This window comes from Ovis aries, chromosome 4 (assembly GCF_016772045.2).
Source record: "Ovis aries strain OAR_USU_Benz2616 breed Rambouillet chromosome 4, ARS-UI_Ramb_v3.0, whole genome shotgun sequence".
NCBI classification, from domain to species: Eukaryota; Metazoa; Chordata; class Mammalia; order Artiodactyla; family Bovidae; genus Ovis; species Ovis aries.
The window spans coordinates 99,326,677-99,351,445 of record NC_056057.1 but is presented as its reverse complement, the minus strand read 5'-3'; the positions used below and the strand labels follow the sequence as shown (position 1 = coordinate 99,351,445).

Here is a 24,769-nt window from a genome sequence, read left to right as displayed (position 1 = left end):
TCATCCTCTGAAAGAAAACTTCCCCTTCCAGAGATAATTTTAGCCAATGAGGGGATCTCTCAGGGTTCTCTTCTTATTGCGTGTGTTTCTTTTTCCTTTATGAGCTCCTCTTGAGTTAATTTGTGGTCCACGCCACACACTTACCCAGCTCTCATGAGTGGTGTGTCAAGGAGGCAGCCGGGCTGCCATCTGCCTCATCTTGGATTAAATCTCCTCGTCAAGAAAGAGCAGATGGCAGCCATACTGTTGCCTACCTAGCCATACACAGAGAGGCTAGGTATTGCTGCTTTAATCCAAAAAGCAAAAAACAAACACACACACACACCAAAAAAAGCTTTTTCTACAAGTTTTGAGCTTTAGTAATAGAGAAAATCAGGAAACGTTCACCCTTCTTTCCTCCCAAACTATCAGGGACAGGGGCGGGGTCTGACCTTCAAATATGTACTGGAGCTTGTGCTGCTGGAGGCTGGCACTCATGGCTTCTTCAATGGCACTGATGTCTTTATTGAGCTTCACCACCAGCGAGTCATAGTCCATACTTTCCACATTCGCGACAATGGCGTAGTTCCCCTCCTTCGCAAGAGGGATGAGATAGTGGAAACAGTGAACCCTGGAAGAGAGAGAGATGGGGGAAAGAAGTTAGCAATGATTCTTCCTGATGAAAACAACCCTCTTCTTGTGACAGAGCACCCAAATATTTAAGACAGCAGTGGCCCTTTATATTTTTATGTATCCCTCCCCCTCTTCACCAGAAAGCTATCATACATACATACATACATACATACATACATACATACATACATTAAGTCGCTCAGTCATGTCTGACTCTTTGCGACCCCATGTACTACAGCCCACCAGGCTCCTCCGTCCATGGGATTCTCCAGGCAAGAATACTGGAGTGGGTTGCCATTTCCTTCTCCAGGGGATCTTCCCGACCCAGGAATCAAACCCAGGTCTCCTGCATTGCAGGCAGACACAGGCAGATGCTTTAACCTCTGAGCCACCAGGAAGCCCAGAAAGCTATCTTAGTTATTTTATAGAAAAATTGAGTGATCTTGAGCAAGTCAGCTTCTGTGATCCTCCCTCGTTTAATCCACACATTGAGGGTGATGAATAGGTAAGTGAAAAAATCTTTCCTGTGACAAGATTGCTTGCACATAGTGAAAAGTATTCTCTTTCAAGGATACTGTTGCAGCGACAATGAGAGACAGAGGTCACAGATCTCTGAAACTTTGGTTTCCATTGTCATTTGCTAGCGGCTTGACTTTAGGCAAGTTACTTTTTAATCTCTCCACACCTCAGTTATCTTATCTGCAAAATGGGGATGATAATAACACATACCTCACAGGGTGCTCTGAGGAACTACTACACAGAAAGGCACAGGGGGTAGCACTATTATCATATTTATTATTGTTACTCTATTACTTAAGCAAAATGTTGACTGAATGTGTGTGAATTTGTTAGAAGGTGTGAAAATATAAGACACAGTTTGTGCCATTTAAAATGCCATGGCTTAATGGGGACGACCAAGAAAAAACAAGCAAAAGAGGATGGTTTTTTACTCAGAAGCACGTGTACCCAGGGTATCATGGGAATGTGCAGAGGGTATTAGGAAAGGTTCAGGACAGGAGCTGATACTTGTCTTAGAAGACACATCTGAGTGAGCTTGAGGGAACAGCGCATTCCTATGTTGAAATCAGTCAGTCTGAACATGCGCAACTCTTAGGTTCTTTTTGGTAGGTATCATTAACTGTCAAGAAGTCTGAGATGGGGAAGGATTGGCTACTCCATAACCTTTCTATTAAGCTGCAGTGAAAGCACATTTCAGGCCAGATTGTTCTACCATAGTTCATTTCAGCTGCTCAGTCGTGTCTGACTCTCTGCGACCCCATGAACTGCAGCATGCCAGGCCTCCCTGTCCATCACCAACTCCTGGAGTTCACTCAGATTCACGTCCATCGAGTCGGTGATGCCATCCAGTCATCTCATCCTCTGTCGTCCCCTTCTCTTCCTGCCCCCAGTCCCTCTCAGCATCAGGGTCTTTTCCAATGAGTCAACTCTTCGCATGAGGTGGCCAAAGTATTGGAGCTTCAGTCCTTCCAATGAACACCCAGGACTGGCCACCCACACATACAGGTATTTACTAAAAACAAATATACAACCATCCCACCCCTCCCCCATCCACTGGCAGGTATAGATCAAACAGGTTTGTTCTGTAAGTTTAGTGATTGTTTTCCGTGCTCTGTCTGATCTTGACAGGAAAGGTTTACTGGAAGTAGACAGGATGATAATCCAGAGTTGGGATTCTATTATGCTTAGAGCTGGCATCAGGTAATGAGAATATGCCTAAACAAATGGCCACAGCCTTGAACATCAGCCCTAATATTGCAACCACAGGCTTAATCATCATCTTGGTGACAGACAATTTACAAACAGTAAATTCACCTTTCTAGTGTACAGTTTTATGAGTTTTGATAAATGCAACCAGTTTTATAAGCATCACCACAATCAAATTATAGACCAATTCCGTCACTTCCAGAACTCCATTGTGCCACCCTGCAGTCAACCTCTACTTATACCCCAAGGCTCTTGCAACTACAAATCTATTTTCTGTCCCCACCGTTTTGTCTCTTCTGGAAAGCCATATATATGCAGTTACACAGCATGCAGCCTTTGGGGTTTAGTGTCTTTCAGTCTGCCTCAAACATCTGAGATTTATCCATGCTGCTGTCCATTCCTTGTTATTGCTGCGTGGCCTCCTGCCTATGAATGTGCCACGCTGTAACCATCACCAGCTGACATCAGGGTTGTTTCTTGTTTGCAGTGATTATGAATTAATCAGCTTCACGTATCGGTTTTTGCGTAAATATAATTTTCTCTTTTTCTTGGGAAAATATCTAGAAGTGGGATTGCTGCATTGTACGGTAAGTGTACATTTAGTTTTGTAAGAAACCACCAAGTTGTTTTCCAAAGGAGCTGCGCCACTTTGCTTTCCTACTAGCAATGTACCAGAGTTCCAGTTGCTCTGTGTTCTCACCAGCACTTTTTGTTGTTAGCTTTTTTTTTTTTAATAAAAAGCTTTGTGGAGGTATAACTGGCATTAAATGATTATAAGATATTTAGTGTACATCATGGCAACTTGGTATATGTATACACTGTGAAAGGATTCCCTTCATCTAGATAATTAATACATCCATCACGTCACATATTTATCCTTTCTTAAAAAAAAAAAAAAGAGAACATTTAAGTACTACCCTGTCAAAAAATTTCAATTATACAGTACAGTATTATCAAGTGCAGCCATCCTGGTTTACATTAGATCCTCAGACCTTATTTATCTTACAGCTGAGATTTGTAGCCTTTTACCAACCACTTCCTATTTCTCTCATCCTCTAGCCCCCACTTTTCTTCTCTGTTTCCGCGATTTCCTAAAAAAAGATTCGACATATAAGTGATGCCATGCAGTAGTTGTCTTTCTTTGTCTAGCTTATTTCTTCTAGGATACTGCCCTCAAGTGTTGTCAGTTTAAAAAAAAATTTTTTTTAAATCATTTTAATAGATGTACAGTGGTGTCTCACTGGGGCTTTAGTTTGCATTTTACTAGTGACTAATGATGTTGGACACATTTTCATAGGTTTATTTGCCATCCATACATCTTTGTATTCATATCACTTGCCTAAATTTTTGTTGAGCTGTTTGTTTTCTTATTATTAAGTATTGAGGGTTTTTTATATGAGCTGAAAAGAAAGTGTTAGTCACTCAGTTGTGTCTGACTCTTTGTGACCCCATGAAGTGTAGCCCACCAGGCTCCTCTGTCTATAGAGTTCTCCAGTCAAGAATAGTGGAGTGGGTTGCCACTCCCTTCTCCAGACCCAGGGATTGAACCTGGGTCTCCTGCATTACAGGCAGATTTTTTACCATCTGAGCCACCAGGGTAGCAAGTTATCAGACATGCATTTTGTAAATATTTCTTCCCAATCTTTGGCTTGTCTTTTCATCTTAACAATGTCTTTCAAAGAATGGTTTTAAATTTTGATGAAGTTCAATTTAATCATTTTTTTCTTTTATGGATGGTACTCTAGGGGTTAGCTTTAAGAAACTTTGCCCAATCAAAGTTACAAAGATTTCTTCCTGTATTTTTTCCCAGGATTTTTACAGTTTGAAGTTTTACACTTAGATGTATGATCCATTTTAAAGTAAGTTTTGCATAGGATGTGCTATATTTTTATAATCTGTTCATTTAAGGAAATCCAAATATCTTGACTATCAGTGTGTTTTTATGATAGGTGATCACTTTAACAGTTACTAAAAACTAAAGATTCATTTTTCCAGTAAAAACTCATTCTGACATTTATATGCTTGAAGTGTATGGTTTTGATCAGGATACCAGTAACTGCATGTTACAGTCCTTCCAGAATGAGACATTTTTGATAAAATGAAAATTGAACAACCCTGGAGTGGGATTCATGCCTGGGGAAATCGACTGCTATTTCACAGTTGAAATTTAAACTAAGTTTAACTCTTAGTTGAAAATAAAATCAAGTCATCAACGCTAAAATACTTTCACAGTCAACTATAGACATTACCACCTCAGACAATGAGGCTTCTCAGGTCTCTCAGTGGTAAAGAGTCCGCCTGCCAGTGCAGGGGACCTGGAGTCCATCCCTGGGTTGACAAGATCTCCCGGAGAAGGAAATGGCAACCCACTCCAGTATTCCTGCTGGGAAAATCCCATGGACAGACGAGACTGGTGAGCTATGGTCCATGGGGTTGAAAACAGTCGGACACGATTGAGTGACTGAGCACGCACGCACGCCTCAGACAACGGGAAGACCATGTGCAATGGCATGAGCGTGTGAATGGAGGACGGTTTTAAGGACTGACCAGAAGTTCCTTCCAGTACATAGAGATGACATGACAGAGGCATGAGGTGAGCTTGGGGAGGTGGTCAGGGACCATGTCGTCATAAGATTGAGGTCATCTAAACAGGATTTTAAGAGGTGAAACAATATAATCAGATATGAGTTTTGGCAAGATGATTTGGCACAGCATAAAGAGTAAATTAATGGTAGAGAATGATAGAAACTAGAAGTAGAGACTGCTTAGGAAATTACTATGAATTGGAGGTGTTTATGAGATACTGGACTTCCCTGGTGGATCAGACAGTAAAGAACCTGCCTACAATGCAGGAGACTCGGGTTCAACTCCTTGGTTGGGAAGATCCCTTGGGGAACGGCATGGCAACCCACTCCAGTATTCTGCCCTGGAAAAGCCCATGGACAGAAGAGCCTGGCGGGCTACAGTCCATGGGGTTGTGAAGAGTCGGACACGACTGAGCGACTAACACTTTCATGAGATACTGAAGTGAATGGCAGAGAGGAGAGGGAAAAACTATTTTGAGGCACAACCTTCCTCTCCCCAAATGATCAGAGATGAAAAAGAACTTAAAAGTCACTGGCAAATATCAAGTTCAGAAAAAGTGGGTTTTTTTCCTTTGGAATTCTGGCATGTTGTTGCTGACCTTAACATGACTTTGGCATTAATATTTTTTCTGCAAATATTGCTGATTACACAGCAGGATGGTTGATTTTCAGAAAGTGCACACTTAGGATCCCAACAGCGACAGGCAGTTACTGCTGAACCTACTTAGAACCCTCCTGATGGTGAGAGAAGTCAGCTGATAAAGGTGACATTCTTAGCATCTCAGACTGAAATGGCAACTTAATTATCCTCTTCTAAAGTTCAAATAGGGGAAAAAAACCAAAAACCTCAACCATTTTTAATGGTCTCACCATGTCTTTCATCTCTTGGGGTTGTCACATGCCTTATGCTTCAAACTGTATAAAAAAAGCACTGCTCAGTGGTTAAATGTGACCTACACGGACACAGGTAAAATGTCACATGTCTTTCAAAACAGAATCTACTGGCTTTGAGAGTATTTTTGGTTTGAACTTTAACAATGTTCAAGAAAAAATTGGGCTATGGATGTAAAAATATTTGGGGGAAGAAGACAACTTTTTGGTATTTGAAGTTGTTCTAGACTTCTTTCAAGCCTTTGCCATTAATTGAGGACTCCCTGTCCTTTTTCTGTCTGTACTGGCTTCTTGGGTAAAAGTGCCAGAGAGTGCCAAACCAGCCACTTCTTCATTGCACCAGCTCCAGGACCACAGGTCCTAAGCTGATTCTCCTTTACAACCGGATGGGAACAAAACTAACTTTAGCTGATTATGATGACAAGGATGATGGCGGGCCATGCAGTCTTTGTACCTCTTAAGTACAGGGTTAGCCAAAAAGTTCATTTGGGTCTTTCTGTAACAGCTTATAGAAAAACTCAAAACGACTTTTTTGGCCAATCCAATCCATATGGTGGACTGTGAGTTCCAAACCAATTCACTGTCTTTGATGAGTAGCATGTTTTGTTTGGGGAAGCTGCACTTATTTTATCTGGGTTTGATTTCAAACCAGCTAAATCTCCAGAGTCACTGAAGCTTTTACTGAACACTTATTATACAACAGGACTGTTACAGGTTCTAGAGCCAGAGTAATGAATGAGGCACACCTGATTCCTGCCTCCTAGGTGCTAAAAGTTGCTCCCACAGTCACGCACTGTGGGTACCCATAGCCCTGAGCCATCTCCTCTGCTGTAGCACTGGACTACTACAGCAACGATTTACTTGAGGTTCTCCTTATTCCTTTTCTACCATTAACTGTACAAACAAACAAACAAAATCTTGTTACTGTGACACGGAATGAATAAAGTATGTCGACATTCACTACCTGAGCCATACATGGAATGCTCTGTCTCGTTTTTTGTACCATACTTAAGAAAAAGCAAAGACAATCAGGAGCACATTCATAGGAAAGCAACCTGAATGTTGAAACCATGTTAAAAGAAGATATAAGAAAATTTAATTTGGAAAAAACAAACATAGTTAATGTTTTCATTTACAGTCAAGTAAAGATAATTCTGCATCCAGGACTCTAAAACTCAGTCTTTTTTTTTGTAATTTAGTCTTAAAATGATCCTTTTTCTATTTTTAAATTAATGAGGAAGGAGATATGGCAATAGATGTTACAGCACTGAATGGTTTCTTGTAAAGTTAATTATTAAATAATAACTAAAATATGCTTAACATTATTAAAAATACTATTGCTAAGATGTAAAAAAATTTTAAAAAGCAGGTTAGAGGTTAAGGGTTAAAATGATCTTACTCAAATGCCTTGAAAATATCACACTTTAAATTAGCTACACTACCAGCTGATAATTCCAAATGAAGAACACATCGTGTACACACGCAATCAATAGCATAAATTCTAGGAGCTGTGATAGTAATTAATTTGATGGTTTGCTGCACAACCCAGGTAACAGAGGCATCAGAGTATTACTGTTTTTTTTTCTCATCAACTGCATTTATCTATTCACAGAAAATATCTGATTTATTTCACTGTCAGCTGGTAAATAAATAGAAAATAAATCTAAAAATTATCATAAAATCAGAAAGCATAGAGGAATAGTCTTTAATTCTAAACAACTGAATGTAAGAAATAAGAATAGAAATAATGCTGAGTAAATAGACTCCAAATCAACAATGTTACTTCTCTTACCCTACTCAAAGGTCTTCACAAGCAATAAGCAAGTAATTCACTGGACAAGATAATGAAGAATGAAAAAAGTAAGTAGCATAGGAAAGAAGTGGTCCATTTAGTCAAAGCTATGGTTTTTCCAGTAGTCATGTATGGATGGGAGAGTTGTATTAAAAAGAAAGCTGAGTGCCAAAGAATTGATGCTTTTCAACTGTGGTGTTGGAGAAGACTCTTGAGAGGTCCCTTGGACTGCAAGGAGATCCAACCAGTTCATCCTACAGGAGATCAGTCCTGGGTGTTCATTGGAAGGACTGATGCTGAAGCTAAAACTCCAATACTTGCGCCACCTGATGCGAACAGTTGACTCATTTGAAAAGACCCTGATGCTGGGAAAGATTGAAGGGGACGACAGAGGATGAGATGGTTGGATGGCATCACTGACTCAATGGACATGAGTTTGGGTAAACTCCAGGAGTTGGTGATGGACAGGGTGGCCTGGTGTGCTGCAGTCCATGGGGTCGCAAAGAGTCAAACACGACTTAGTGACTGAACTGAACTGAACTGGTGTGGTTTACATGTATAGCTTACTTTATATTTCTATTTGATAGCACCATTTAATTCCATTCTGCTATTATTTTTGCTTTTTTTAGTTACACTAATCTGAAATTTTCCTTTGTATTTATTCATTGGTTGTTTACCCAATAAGAATGTAGCTCTATGCGAGCAGAGACCTTGAGTGTTGTTTTCATTGCTTAATATATATTTAATTGAATGAATAAATAAATGATTGGAGACTTCCTAGTCTTTTCTTCCTACCATTTCCATAGGTGTGATAATACAGTCTAGACAGATAATAGATAATAAACTAATCATAGTATTTTACACTTCAGGGGAAGAAACAAGAGCCCAGCAATATCACATCTTAGAAATTATTTTCTTGAATTATGATTGAACTTAATTCCTTCAATTGGGTTTTAAGTTCTTAAAGGAAGGAGTCACAGTTCTTTCATCCGTACACTCCTTTCTTGATTAACAGAGTACCATAATAAAAATATAAATGGCAATAAAGTCATCGTAGTCGAAAAGCTACCACATAGTGAGCACTTTCTCTGTGGCAGGCATTGCACTTATTATTTTATTTAAAAGTCCCTGCATGTATGTGAGACAGCAAAAGAGACACAGATGTATAGAACACTCTTTTGGACTCTGTGGGAGAGGGAGAGGGTGGGATGATTTGGCAGAATGGCCTTGAAACATGTATAATGTCATATATGAAACGAATCGCCAGTCCAGGTTCGATGCAGGATACGATGCTTGGGGCTGGTGCACTGGGATGACCCAGAGGGATGGTCTGGGGAGGGAGGTGGGAGGGGGCTTCAGGATGGGGAACACGTGTACACCCGTGGTGGATTCATGTTGATGTATGGCAAAACCAATACAATATTGTAAGTAATTAGCCTCCAATTAAAATAAATAAATTTATATTAAAAAAAAAACGCCCTGCAGATGGTGATTGCAGCCATGAAATTAAAAGACGCTTACTCCTTGGAAGGAAAGTTATGATCAACCTAGATAGCACATTCAAAAGCAGAGATATTACTTTGCCAACAAAGGTCTGTCTAGTCGAGGCTATGGTTTTTCCAGTGGTCATGTATGGATGTGAGAGTTGGACTGTGAAGAAAGCTGAGCGCCGAAGAATTGATGCTTCTGAACTGTGGTATTGGAGAAGACTCTTGAGAGTCCTTTAGACTGCAAGGAGATCCAACCAGTCCGTCCTAAAAGAGACTAGTCTTGGGTGTTCATTGGAAGGACTGATGCTGAGGCCAAAACTCCAATATTTTGGCCACCTCATGTGAAGAGTTGACTCACTGGAAAAGACCCTGATGCTGGGAGGGATTGGGGCCAGGAGGAGAAGGGGACAACAGAAGATGAGATGGTTGGATGGCATCACCTAATCGATACACGTGAGTTTAGGTAAACTCTGGGAGTTGGTGATGGACAGGGAGGCCTGGCATGGTGCTATTCATGGGGTTGCAAAGAGTCAGACACGACTGAGCCACTTAACTGAACTGAAGTTAGAAATTACTGTCTTTATTTTTAAGAGGAGGAAACTGAATTAGTCAAGTTAATTAAGTTACTTAAGATGGCCTATGCAACCCATATAGATATTCTGATCCAGACCATTTCTGATGTCATGGGCCATGCAAACTCCAAACCACCATATTCACAATCCATCATGTACTTAAAAACTAACAGTGACTGAATAACACTAAAAATCACTTTCAGTATCAGCAAAGAACAACATCCATAATACGAACAAAAATGGATGGTGACACTCCGTGGAAAGAAGTGAGTGATTTATGACCCACAGTGCATTTAAATCACGAAGTCTTGTACTTGAAGTCATACCTGACTTCCAGGTGTAGGACCAGCAAGCAGCGGTCAGCCATATCCTGGAAAGACTTGGCAAGTTCGCTCAGCGTCTGCATAATCTGCTCTGACACTGGAGGGAGATCAACGTTCACATGGTTATCTGGAGCAGGAGACAGATCTGCAGAAAGAGGTGAGGACGAAACACCCATCATTTCATTAGACGCCTGCAGAGATATTTCAAAATGACATATGATTTTGTTGTTCATCATGTTGTTTTTATCAATTTGGCTAATGCTAGTGTTGGCAGCATCAGACATTCAAGACAAGATAGACTATTTCTGTATTTGATTAAACATACAAGCCCAGAGGATTGTCTTGCATCAATTCACAGAATGACAGAAACAGAAACTCACATTTGGAAGTGAATTCAGTCATCTGGCCCAACCATGTGGTCTATGCTTGTGTTATTTGTACATCTTCACGTGGCTGTTCAGCTCCTGGTTGCACACCCAGGAGCATTTGGTTGCATACAAATGTTTGTGACAGGAAGGCTAGCTAGGCTAGGTTGTGTACATTCAGTTGTGCTTGACTCTCTTGGACTGTAGCCCGCCGGGCTCCTCTGTCCATGGAATTTTCCAAGAGAGAATACTGCAGTGGGTTTCCATTTCCATTTCCCAATCCAGGGATCAAACTTAGGGATCAAGATGCTTCTCCTGAATCTTCTGCATTGGCAGACAGACTCTTTACCCCTGTGCCACCTGGGAAGCCCTGGTGAAGGGAAACTCAATACCTTTTGTGACAGCCTATTCCGTCTAAGAAAGATATGGCCATCTTAGGTCAATCTGTATCTGTTGTCATGGACTTCTAATCATTGGCTCTGGTTCTACCAACTTAACAATCATTCTTACAAGTGTCAGTATTTCAAATACTAAAAATCCCTCTTCTGTCTTCCTTGAGCTCTTCTCTTTTTGGGGGCTAAATATTCCCAGATTTTCAACTATTCTTCAAATAATAAAACTGAGCCATTTTATAATTCTCATAGTTCACCAAAAAAACATTCCAATTGTCTATTTCCTTTGAAACGGGGGACTCAGAACCAAACATAATAAATACTACAGAGTGGTCTGACCTGTCTAGAGAGAATGATCAACTCTCAAGTTCTAGAAGCCATGCTCCTTGTGTGAAGCCTAAAATCTCCTAGGGTGGGGGGCAGGAAGTAGTGTGCCGCAATTTCCTTTAACTCATATCAAGCTTACTTACAATCAGCTAAAATTCATAAAAAGGTCTTTTGGAAAATTTGATAAACCTAACTTCTCTCACTCTCCCAAGTAACTGATAAAACATTTAATAGCATTTGGTATTTTTCATCAGCAAAATACTAAACAAAAATGTGAGCTGTGTTTCCTTATGTCTAGACTTCTGTTGCGTAAACAGTTCCCCACAGTTTCTCAAACATCACCAAGAAGAATTTGGCAATTTCATTCAAAAGTTCTCCGAGTTCTCTAGAGCCTCAAAAGCTGGCCTTGAGTTCAGTTTCTGTTACTTACTTACTTACTGTGACCAAGAGCTAATGACTTAAATTCTGTCCACCTCAGTTTCTTGTGTAAAAGGGGGATCTGTACCTACAGAATGTTGCTGGGAACTTTGAATAGTTTACAGTTGTTGGGAGTATTGAATGGGTTAATGTAGTTAAAATATTGATACTTAGGACAACAGCACAGAAAACTCACTCAATATTAATATAAATAATAAACACAAGCAATATTAATTTTAATATTAAGAATTATCCTGCAACATGTGGTTTCCCCAGACTAAGAGTTCTAAGCTTAATTATAGCAACAAGGTACTTAATAGATAAAGCCATCCACCTTGAGGTTCAATTTCCATTGATCAGTATCTTCTGCTTTTCCATGTGAAAATTCTCTTCCTCAGAGGATGAAATGTTTGGAAGAAGAGCTCCCTGGCCGTAGGGGCCATGAGACTTGGCGAGGCACGCTGTCTAACTTGGAAGGTGTCTGCCGTGCGGAGCAGGGCATCAACACCTGTAGTGGAAAGTGTAACTGCAGCTGTGCGCTTCAGTGCTGCATCTGTTCCTAGACTCAGCCAAGCATGGAGACGAGCCCAGAGAGACAGTCAAGGCTTAAAAGGCTAAGTTCTCCTTTGTGGAAGCAGATTTCAATAAATTAAAATATGGTAAACACACTAAAAAAGAATTTTGTTTAAGGGAATGGATGTGTAAGGAGGAAGGAAACACAGTGATGGAGATTTAAAATTATTACCAGCCTTGGCATTATCTGAGATGTTCACTGACTTGGTCTGCAGGACTGGAAGTAGACACTGCTTTTCCTCTCCAATGCTATCATTTTTCAAGTTGTTTGATACAAGGTGAGATCACTGCCTTCATAACGTTTTCTTTTGGTAGACTGGGTGAAAGCAACTATAAGCAACAGTGTTCTAATATTTCAAGGCAATTAGGGCCTTTGAACCCTTAAATTCCTCTGTTGTGTGACATTGTGCCAGGAAGAGCAAAGCATATATCAATTAAAAAAAAAAAAGGAGGAAATCAGACCTTAAGGAAATTGGGTTCATCGTCTAAACACACACGTGTGTGTGCTCAGCTGTGTCCAACGCTACAGCTCCATGGATTATAGCCCACCAGGCTCTGCTGTCCATGGGATTTTTCAGGCAAAAATACTGGAGTGCATTGCTATTTCCTACTCTGGGGGATCTTCCCGACCCAGGGATCGAACCAGCATTTCTTGTGTCTCCTGAATTGGCAGGTGGATTCTTTACCAACTGCACCACCTAGGAATCCCTGTTCAAGGTCTAAGGTCCAAGGCTATACTAATCATTTTGGACAAATTTCACCAAGTTAAAAAATCTCCCTTTCTTCTTACAGAAATATGTAATTTCATCACGTGTAGCAGTTGACTACTTTCAAACTCTACAAAGGTTAAAAAAAAAAAAAAAATCCAAGTAGAGTAAGTTAACAGCCAGAGACGCAGTCTTGGTAAAACTTGCAATGAATGAGGTAGAAGTAGTTTATAACAGCAGCGCAACACTTTATATTTTGTGAAACTGTAATCGACAGCAAAAATAACATTTCAGTGAAGCAACTTTAAAAATGATGCCCAGGGCTCCACTGAAAAGCTGGTTTGAGAATTGAGCTCACTCAAACATATGAAGTTTTCTTAACAAGAAGGAATATATTGAGCAAAGAGATGCTGAGGATGGAAAAGAAAACATGAACAATTAACTACCTCTTAAATGTCAAATGGAAATCTACCAAAAAAAAGCAAAGCTGACAGAATCTCCTTGGGAGATTACAGTCAAGACAGAGATTAGTTGACGCATGCACACACACACACACACACGCATGCAAGCACACTTTTAGAGGCTCACGTCTGTATATTTATGTCGGGGATTACTCTTCTCATTGGCAGAGTCCACATATATTGGCCTTCAACAATATCCATACTTGATTATTTTATTAAGTATCCTGAAAGATGATGCTGTTAAAGTGCTGCACTAAATATGCCAGGAAATTTGGAAAACTCAGCAGTGGCCACAGGACAGAAAAAGGTCAGTTTTCATTCTAATCCCAAAGAATGGCAATGCCAAAGAATGTTCAAACTACCACACAATTCCACTCATTTCACATGTCAGCAAAGAAATGCTCAAAATCCTCCAAGCTAGGCTAAAACAGCACATGAACCGAGAACTTCCAGATGTACAAGCTGGATTTAGAAAAGGCAGAGGAATCAGAGATCAGATTTCCAACATCGACTGGATCACTGAAAAAGCAAGATAATTTCCAAAAAACATCTTCTGCTTCATTGCGCTCAAGTCTTTCACTGTGTGGTTCACAACAAACTGTGCAAAATTCTAAAAGAGACGGGAATACCAGACTACCTAACCTGCCTCTTGAGAAATCTGTATGCAGGTCAAGAAGCAACAGTTAGAACCACACACAGAACAACGGACTGGTTCCAAACTGGGAAAGGATTACATCAAGGCTGTATATTGTCACCCTGCTTATTTAATTTATATGCAAAGTACATCATGAGAAACGCCAGGCTGGATGAAGCACAAGCTGGAATTAAAACTGCCAGGAGAAATATCAATAACCTCAGACATGCAGATGACACCACCCTTATACTATAAAGTAAAGAGGAACTAAAGAGCCTGTTGATGAAGGTGAAAGAGGAGAGTGAAAAAGCTGGCTGAAAACTCAACATTGAGAAAACTAAGATCATAGCATCCAGTCCCATCACTTCATGGCAAATAGATGGGGAAAACAATGGAAACAGTGATAGATTTTATTTTCTTGGGCTACAAAATCACTGTAGATGGTGACTGCAGTCATGAAATTAAAAGATGCTTGCTCTTAGAAGAAAAGCTATGACCAACCTAGACAGCATAATAAAAAGCAGAGATATTACTTTACTGACAAAGGCCCATCTAGTCAAAGCTATGGTTTTTCCAGTAGCCATGTATGGATGTGAGAGGTGGACCATAAAGAAGGCTGAGTGTCAAAGAATAGATGCTTTTGAACTGTGGAGTTGGAGAAGACTGTTGAGAATCCCTTGGACTGCAAGGAGATCAAACCAGTCAATCCTAAAGGAAATCAATCCTGAATATTCATTGGAAGGACTGATGTGCTGAGGCCTAAGCTGCAGTACTTTGGCCACTTGATGTGAAGAGCTGACTCACTGGAAAAGACTCTGATGCTGGGAAAGTTTGAAGGCAGAGGAGAAGGGGATGACAGAGGACCAAATAGTTGGCTGGCATCACTGACTCAATGGATATGAGTTTGAGCAAGCTCCAGGAGATGGTGAAGGACAGGGAAGCCTGGCGTGCTGCAGTCCATGGGGTCACAAAGTGTAGGACAGGACTGAGTGACTGAACAACAACAACAATTTTATTAAGATATGCACTTTGAGCTGCTTTTCTAATATATCACATCATTCAAAACATCCTTGTTCCTCTTACAACCATTGCATAAAAGCAGGCATCTTTGAGATTCCTAAGCATTTGTGGCCACATGACTGTGGCTTTCTGTACTAAACTGATTTGTTTACATGAGGAAACTAAAGCATGGTCTTTGAGAGAGCTACTGCTTGCTAGGTGAATGAACAGACGTTGCCAGTTCTCTCTTGCTCATTCCTCAGTAGACTCTGAGAAGCTGAATGTCTTCATTCACAGTTTTGCTTATGGCTGGTAGTGGCCATATGCCACTGTCTGGCCAATGGCCCTCTAGGCTGATTCTTAACTAACTCTAGGCTAATTCTATGACACACTTTTTTTGATGGGAAAACCAAAGTACAGATGGCTGTCCCTAGAATTTTCTGGATTTTACCCCCCTGAAAGTCTTCATTATCACCTGTCAATCTTTCACTAGTGCTTGGCCATATCCTTGCCCTTTCTAAACAACTTTCCCAAATTCACGCTGCTCTCCCCAGGCCTTTTGTCCTTCTTGCTGTTAACTCCTTGCTTGAGGACCTCAGATTCTTACTGAGATCTCAAAAGAACTATCAACATTTGCTTTCTCCATAGTTGTGCCTTCTATTAACTCTCCCATGTGCCTTAATCTGACTTCTGTCTTCACATCTTTATTAGGTAATTATTCTGATAATAGTTGCCTATGGTATCCTAATTGCCAAATCTATTAGGTGCTACCCACAGAAAGGCTCTCTGCTATATTCCGTAGGACTGGCCACTTCCTTCTTGAATTCTGATTCCTTTTGGCTTGGATGGCACCAAAATTCTCTGGCTGTCCTTTCACCTCTCTGCCATTACCTTAATAATTTCCTTCACTGGATTCTCTTTAGCACACCCATAAAAGCTGGAGTTCCCAGGGACTTTTTCTCTACTGGTCTCCCTTGCTTGTCATTCTATATGGTTCTCTTTGAGTGAACACATCAATTTTCATGGCTTTTGCTATTATCTAGGGCTTCCAAGGGATGGTGCTAGTGGTAAAGAATTCATCTGCCAATGTAGGAGATGTTAAGAGACACGGATTTGATCCCTGGATCTGGAAGATCTAGGAACTGCTGATTCCTAAACTTTATTTGATCAACTGTTACCAAGCTATCTTTACCTGTAGATCCCACAAGCCTCTCAAATGCAGTATGTTCAAACTAAACTCTTCAGCATCTGCTCTTTATCCTGAATTCCTTTTCTATCAGTGGTATATAAATCTAGGAATCTCAGTTGCAAACATGAGAGTAATCTTTGAATGTCTCCTTTCCTTTCCCTCACTCTCCTCGGCAAAGATTAATTTCTGCCAACTTTATTCCCTAAATGTTTCCTTAATATATTGTCTTTTTTATATATCTGCTCACTTCCTTGGTGAAGCCTTCATCTCTTCCATGGATTACTGTAACAGTCTCCTGACTGACGTCTTTGCCTCATGCCTGGCTCTACTTTACATCATTACTCCATATTTAACTAATTAAATATGAGTTAGATCAATGGAGTTATTTATCTAAGATACAAAATTTGACTATGTCATTAAGAATTACTTGTAAAAACATCAGTGTTTCCCATTGCTTATATGATGAAGCTTCTTAGAAAGGCTTTCCATGGTTTTTGTTTTCTGCCCAACACTTCAGTTTTCTCCATCTTTCACCACTTTCTCCTTTTTCTCAAACTTCTCCCTACCCCAGCTCTGGCCCTTTGACTTGCTACCCTTTTAAAGCAAATTCCCTAAACACATCATGGCGGTTAATGATTCTGTATCTTTGATGGTTCTTATTCCTCTTTCTGAAATAGTCATGATTCCTGGCAGGGTCACTGGTTCCTCTGGTTATGTTTTTCACACAGTTCTATTAGCTATCATATGCTGTTTATCATGTTTATCAGTATGTATGCCTACCAGATCATTAACTCCTTCCAGTAAGGGATTTTATACACACACACCCCTATTTTCAAGGCCAGCAGAATAATAGCAGGCATTACAGGAGCTCAGTTCCTGATTTTTCAAAAAGAACAAATGATTTAACTGACCAATATAACATGACAAATAATTCACATAATAACAGATTGATAAAGATCAGGCAGGAGATGAAATGACTTGGCATTTACAACTAACTTTCGCTTTAGTTTCTTGAGTGTATCCAACGAACAAAGTAAAGACAGGGAAGTCATTTATTATAGCTAATTTCCTGGGCTGTCAAGGAATCTTGCATATGTATAGTATAAAGCAATTCTGGTCAATCCCTACAGTCAAAGCACTTAAGAAAACAACAACAAAAAACTGCACTGCCTTCAGAAGTCACCTTGATTTCACGAGTCCACCTTCCTACAGCCGAGACTTGAGGGTCTATATTTCCTACGGACATACAATCCCTAGCATATCAAATACTCAGCATCTCTCAAGGAAAGGCATATACTAACTGTCATGGAGAAGCAATCAGTCTAGGACATTAGGATGTCTCAAGTGGTTCCACATCCTAATATTAACCAGACTGAAATCTGTTTAGGTCTTAAAATTAGTCAAAATTGAACTCATTCAGACCCAGAAGAGCATCTGTTTTCAAGGATGCAGCTGCTACACTTTCAATGGCAACTTACTGTGACTTCTTTAATTGACTCATGCGAGCATGTCCTTGGGCATCTGCAATATTATCTCAAATTGTTGCCATATTAGCTTAGACTAGTATCAGCTGTCATGAAAGTGATAAATTGAATAGGGAAAGATAGTTACAGCAGGAAAAGGAAGGTTAACTGTGAATTCAAACTTTTTAGAAGAGAGAAAAAGATGATGAAAAATGATCTCATGAGATATCTCACTGGAAAACAGTGTAGAAGATAAAATTTTGGCATAATTGTTATTTCTGACCCCTCTTTCTATTTGTACAGATACCACAAAATGATCTCTGCTTGAACATGGAATAAAATTATTTAATTATCAATCTTCAGTTTTCCTATTTAGAAAATTGTAACAGGACCTTCCTAACTCCTGGTGCAATGTATTATTAGATTTTGCAAATAATTTTGAGATGCTGTCATCTGGCATACATTGCAAAAAAATAAAATTAAGGATGCTGATCAGCCTGTGACATCAAGAACTCCTGGGGTTTACAGAGTTAACAGGGGCTGCAACAGGAGATCCCCATCTAACCTATTTTTTTCTCCTTAAATATCTGTGGGACATACTAATACTACTGTCAAGCCCAATGCTACAGTAGGATTTAAAAATGTCTTACACTATAATACCCCAGGTCCAAGTTGAACTTCTAATGCCAGTGAGCTCTATCCTCAGCTTTCTTAACGTCTCTATACCACTATCCCTACTTTTCATTCCCTTAAATTATTTGCAACACATGCATGCTAAGCTTCCTCCACCCCAGTGCTCTGTACATAGTAGGAACTTTTAAAGTATTCTTAAATATATTACTTCCCTATTTATGAAACCTACAGGCTTCTGGGATGGACAGGTGATCTTCACATGCTAAAGGGTCTACTGTCTTATTAGCATCTATGTTGAATCTTCTTAGCATAGGGATGTCCTTCCTCCTTAACTAAGTCACTTACTCCAAGCTAACATTTCATGGTGACTCTTCTGAACATTCTTTCTCTTTCTTGAAACCTATTTTAATACCTAGCTTCTCTTTGTCAATAGTCCTAGCTTTAACCCCTATTATTAAGTCATATAGTCACTTTCTCCCATCCTCTAACAACTCAAGTTTTAAGTTCTTTTCAATGTAAGAATGGGCCTTATCTAAGAAACATGTTTGCTAGGCTCTCTCCATTTTACTTCTTAAAGCACTGGTTCTCCTGTCCCCAAACAACTACCTCTTTTCAGCCCTGATACCTTTAGAAATTTGGGGTTTAAACTAGCAAAGTCAATTGACACTGAAAAGCAAAATACGCTGATGCAAACTGCTCCTTGACCTAAAAAAATTGTGACTGTGAAGTACAGGGACGCACTGTGCATCAGTCAGATCAGACTGTATGCACATGGACACTTATGTGTATAACCTGCTTGGGAAATACAGCCTGCTCCAGGAGACATCACACTCAACCCAGGAATCCTTCCGTATCTCAAAGCCATGCAAGAAGAATGCTAAGCCTTTTCACTGCTGCTTCTGGAAGGGAGCTCTCTCTCATCTACCCTTTTGGGGGAAGAAGGGCTAATAAAAGAGACTTTTTAAAACTGGAACAGGGAAAAGTGAAAAAAATCATTATCAGGAAGGAAAAAGAACTTAAGAATGGGGGGAGGTGAAGGATGAGGGGAAGGTGTTTTACTTATATTTGTTTTTTGGGGTGTAACCTCCTAATTGATAGTAAGTTCATGATCAAAAGAATGCTTCCAGTGACTACAGGAAGCAGGGACCTACTTTCTTTTCTGTGGTACTGTTTTTTTTCTTTTAAAAAGCTTATTTAATTGACGGATAATTGCTTTACAGAATTGTGTTTGGATAATTGCTTTACAGAATAGTGTCGGTTTCTGCCAAACATCAACATGAGTCAGCCATGGTGGTGGTGGTTGGTGGTTTAGTTTCTAAGTCATGCCTGACTCTTGAGACACCATGGACTGTAGCCCGCCAGGCTCCCCTGTCCATGGGGTTCTCTAGGCAAGAATACTGGAGTGGGCTGCCATTTCCTTCTCCAGGGCATCTTCCTGACCCAGGGATGGAACTGGGTCTCCTGCACTGCCAGCAGTTTCTTTACTGACTGAGCCAGCAGGGAAGCCCAAGTATGCATATGTCTCCCCCTCGTGAACCCCCTCCCCATCCGACCCCTCTAGGTTGTTGCAGAGCCCTGATGTGAGTTTCCTGAGTCATACAGCAAGTTTCCACTGGCTATCTATTATACATATTGCAGTGTAAGCTTCCACGTTACTCGCTCCATACATCTCCCCTTCTCATTCCTCCCCCTGCCGCTGAGTCCGTAAGTCTGTTCTCTCTGTCCGTGTCTCCACTGCTGCCCTGCAAACAATTTCAGTTGTGGTACTGTTTTTTAATGATCATGTGTTACATCTTTTCTCACTATTAATCATAAGACAATGGGCAATATAAATTCTTAGTGTTTTTTGGAACTTCTCCCTCTCACTTCCCTCTCTCTCCTCTGAAATGTCGGACAGTCCCCTAACTATAGAACTCTTTGGGGCTGAAAAAATATGCCTGTCCCACTCACTGCCAACCCAATGTCCCAGAATGTATTATGATAAGGCAAAAACCAAACCAAACCAAAACCCAAACCAAAAGAATCCAAAGACCAAATTTATAAAGAACTTGTACTTTTGCCATTTGCAACAACTTGGATGGACCTAGAGATTTTCTTACTAGGTGAAGTGAGTCAATGACAAATATGATATCACCTATATGTGGGATCTGAAAATATTACACAAATGAACTCATTTATAAAACAGAAATAGACTCACAGGCATGGAAAACAAACTTATGGTTACCAAAGGGGAAATGGGGGGGAGGGATAAATTAGGAATTTGGGATTAATAGATACACACTATTATATATAAAATAGGTAAATAGGTCCTGTTGTATAGCACAGGGAACTATAGTCAGTATCTTATAATAAACTATAATGGAAATGAGTGTGAAAAAGAATATACTCACACATATACACACACGTGTATGTATGTATGGCTGAAATAATTTGCTGTACACCAGAGACGAACACAGCATTGTAAACTGACCATATTTTAATTAAAAAGACCCACGCATTTAAATTTAAGGATGATGCTCAAGAGTAATCTTCATCTCAATGAAAACAAACTCTTTTTCTACTGCTTCCAAAAGGAGTAACATTTATTCTTTCACTTTTTATTACCTCTAGAAGACATTTCTCAACAATCCTAAACCATGTTTTCCTCCTCTCTTCATAGAGTTGCTGTGAGAATAAAATGGGGAATGTGGTCCCTAACACAGGGCCTGCTACAGAGCTAGGGATCACCCTCTGAACTCCAGTAACTCTCGGCTTCCTCCTTCTAGCCTCAACACTTCCATCTCGAGCTGTATTTGCCTACGGTACGGAATGGCTAGTAGATTGTGAGATGTATGACAACAGAGGCAATAACTTACTTCTGCTGGCATCTCTCATAGCCTATAGCTCTTCTTTACACTCAGCAATAATGCCTATTCAATTTAATCTTCAAGTGAAGGACCACAGAATTCCACAAACTTTTTCTCCCATTATATTAACATCTTCACAATGACATTAACCTAATGTCTTCCAAACAGTTCATTGGCCTGTGACGTTATTCTTTTTCAGGGTAAGAAATTGAAGCTCTGGAAAGCCTATGAGTGTTTGAAATTGCAAAATTATGCCAAATACTGACCTATATAGGGAAAAGAAAGGAGACTGGTGTAAGACCCAATGTGAAGAGCAAATCAAAAATAAGAACCAAGGTACAAAAAAAAAAAAAAAAAAAAAGCTGTTTCCTTGGGCTACCACGGGAGAAGAGGCCAATTCTGAGCCAACGGTTTACAGTACACACCGCCTGGTTCCATAGTAGGCAAATCACATTTGGTTTCTCATGACACAATGCTTGATGGTCACAAGCCTGAACAAGCCTTGATCCTTCATTACACGGAGCTCCATGCAGTGCAAACAACACACACACATGGTCTTTACACATTGGGACAATGACAGAACAGACCTCAGTGTCTTTCAGTCCTGGGGCCAAACATTAAGATTGACTTTCCTTTCATTCCAAATAATCCTCCCCCAGGCTTGGTAAAAAACCTAATCATCTACTAAAAACTAGTGTGGTTTGGCTCATTCAGGTCCTGCCAGAAAGGAAAGAGAAAGGGGGGAAACGAGTTAATGAATAGCTCCCATTCTTCTGTTGAAAAAGGCTCTACTGCAGAGCTTTCTTAGATTTCCATGGACTTTGTAAGCCTTCTGTATTCTTGTTAATCCCTGCATCATAGAGCATCTTAAAATGTTAGTAACTACTTGACAAGAGAGTGTAGGTGAAAAAAACAACACAGATTTGAGTTTTAACAGAATTATAGAGGCAAAAATATTTTATGGCAAAGAGATAAAGTTTATCCATGTGTTCAAACAGGATCCCTCCAGCTTTGCATTTGTAAATCTTCCAAAGAGCCTCAGGGGATGGCTTATTCACTGGCTAAATTAGAAACATATAGGTCGATTTACAAACGGTGAAACTGAACCAAAGAGAAATAAAGCTTAGATCCCAATATGACAGCAAAAACCCCAAACCCAAAAAACAAACAAAAAAATGTTCCACAAATAAAGATAAAACTAGAAAGTCCCATATGGAGTCTCTCTTCTTTTAAATGTTTTCTTGTTGTCTTTTTTTTTTTCCCACGAGTTTCCTATTCAGGCAGCGACATCATTCAAAAATTTGGGCCAAGCTGAAAAATAATCATCATCTTTTGATGGACAGCAAGTATAATCTCACTTTTATCTTTGCAGACCCAGCATATAATGTAGTTTCTGGAATCAGCCATCAAGTATCAAGTTCAATGAACAAGATGGTACCCTTTGGAGACAGACAAATCTGAGTTCAAATTCTCATATACCATTTGGGTGAACTTCTCCATATCAGATTCTCTACTTGTAAAAGAGAATCCTCATACCTTCCTCATGAGATTCTTAATAGCAAATGAGAAAATATATAAACACTTAGAATAGTTTATATATTAAGAATAGTCCTTAATATATGGTGATTCCTATTGTGCATGTTAGTCACTCAGTTGTGCCCAACTCTTTATGACCCCATGCCTGTAGCCTGCCAGGCTCCTCTGTCCATGGAATTCTCCAGGCAAGAATACTGGAGTGCACTGCCATTCCCTTCTCCAGGGGATCTTTCTGACCCAGGGACTGAACCCACATCTCCTGCACTGCAGGCAGATTCTTTACTGTTTGAGCCACCAGGGAAGCAAATCAATTACTATTACCACCGCTTCTAAACTATTATATATTTAATAAAGATGTGCTGAATGAAAAAAATGACAAAAACTCAGTATCCTTCTCCTTTATCTATAGCTTCAGGTAAAGGAACAATTCAACTAGCTTTATACATTTAATAAACTCCAATACTATGGCCACCTGATGCGAAGAACTGACTCATTTGAAAAGACCCTGATGCTGGCAAAGATTGAAGGTGGGAGGAGAAAGGGACAACAGAGAATGAGACGGTTGAATGACATCACCGACTCAATGGACATGAGTTTGAGTAAGCTCGGGGCGCTGGTGATGGACAGGGAGGCCTGGTGTGCTGCAGTCCATGGGGTAGCAAGCAGTCGGATATGACTGAGTGACTGGACTGAACCGAACTGATACATTTAATGCCAAAATCTGATGAGCTACTGTCATTGTAGAGAAAATAGGTAAAATTATAAGCACTGGTCACTCTGATCCTATTGCTATGTGGAAAACACACGGACAACTGACTTAACTGCAAGACACAGTTGACTCAGCCACCAAGCACACAATCACCAAGACTAGCTGCGTCGCTGATGACAGCTCCCTAGGAAGGAGGCTGGAAGTAAGATATACAGAGAGAAGCAACTCGCTAACACACAGTGCAGGGTTTGCAGGTGTAAATCTTGCTAAGAGTATTTCTACTCTGTGAGGATAAATGTGGCCACTTTCCTAGGATGGGGTAAAGATAACAGTTCAGTAGTTCCCCTTTAATTTCTCTTGTGTCAGATACTCCCTGTGCAGGCTAAAATGATGAATGGATGCCATGTACCTACTGACTAATGCCTTGTGAAGGTTCATAATACACAGCCATATTTCAGTCATTATGCATTAGTAACACATGAATACTGTTCACGCACCCATTCCAGTCTTGCCACATAATTCCTAGGATGATTAACAGTTCAAGGAGATGCTTCCAGAATTAACTTTCTAAAAACCAAAAGAATAATCTGTTTTTATGACCATTAAGGATAAGCTATACAGAGAAGTAATCATTTATCAGGTCATCATATAATTTCAGGATACTGTCTGAAAATCTAAATCATTTTATTTTACTAAGTAAAAGAATATGGTTCTCATATTAATTGTAAACTTGATTTTTCTAGCTACCACAACATTTCTTACATTTCTTTGGGGTTGACTACCTATGTTTAGCCTCAGTAAGTAGTGGTTAAATTCTGACTCAACCACTTGACTCAATTCAGCTGAATAACCGTGGGCAAACTGTGAAAACTCTGAGTCAGTGCAGTTACTGTTTCAGCCTCCAAAGGACACTGTAAGGATTCAATGATATAAAATACATAAAACTTTCATAACAATGTTCAGGATATAGTAAGTGCTCAGTAAATCTAAGTGATTATTGCTGGACTTCAAGAAGGAACCCCGAAAGAGTGAAATTCCTAGACGCATATCTTTACTCATCAAGATAAAGTATGTGTTAGTTGCTCAGGTGTCCAACTCTTTGCAACCCCATGGACTGTAGCCTGCCAGGCTCCTCTGTCCAGGGAATTCTCCAGGCAAGAATACTGGAGTGGGTAGCCAGTCCCTTCGCCAGGGGATCTTCCTGACCCAGGGATTGAACCTGGGTTACCTGCATTGCAGGCAGATTCCTTACCATCTGAGCCACCAGGGAAGCGCTTGCAGAAACTAGACATCTGTAGGCTTAGTTGTACCTGTGGCTAAGGGACAGAAAGGAAATGACATGTTGAGATAGTAAGACATTCAAACTGTATCAGCTCATGACATTTTTGACCTTCAAATAAGAAACTGCCAACGTCTGAGAACATAGCAAAATTCTCTCAAAGTTCAAATCGGTGGAGACGTGTAGGAGGAAAAAGGGATTAGGGTGGCAGGCTTAAATTTGATCTTTTTACCCACAAAAAGGGGGAGA

General features: G+C 40.1%; 1 protein-coding gene across 2 annotated transcripts in view; it reads right to left on the bottom strand.

Annotated features, from left to right (window-relative positions):
• EXOC4 (exocyst complex component 4) overlaps nucleotides 1-24,769 on the bottom strand; it is an 807,451-nt gene that overhangs the window by 60,965 nt on the left and 721,717 nt on the right. For both annotated transcript variants that reach the window (XM_060414840.1, XM_027968812.3), the window contains exons 15-16: nucleotides 9,994-10,135; nucleotides 432-610 (exon numbers count right to left, since the gene is read on the bottom strand). In XM_060414840.1, the coding sequence (XP_060270823.1) occupies nucleotides 432-610; nucleotides 9,994-10,135 (321 nt within the window). The remainder of the gene's footprint in view (nucleotides 1-431; nucleotides 611-9,993; nucleotides 10,136-24,769) is intronic.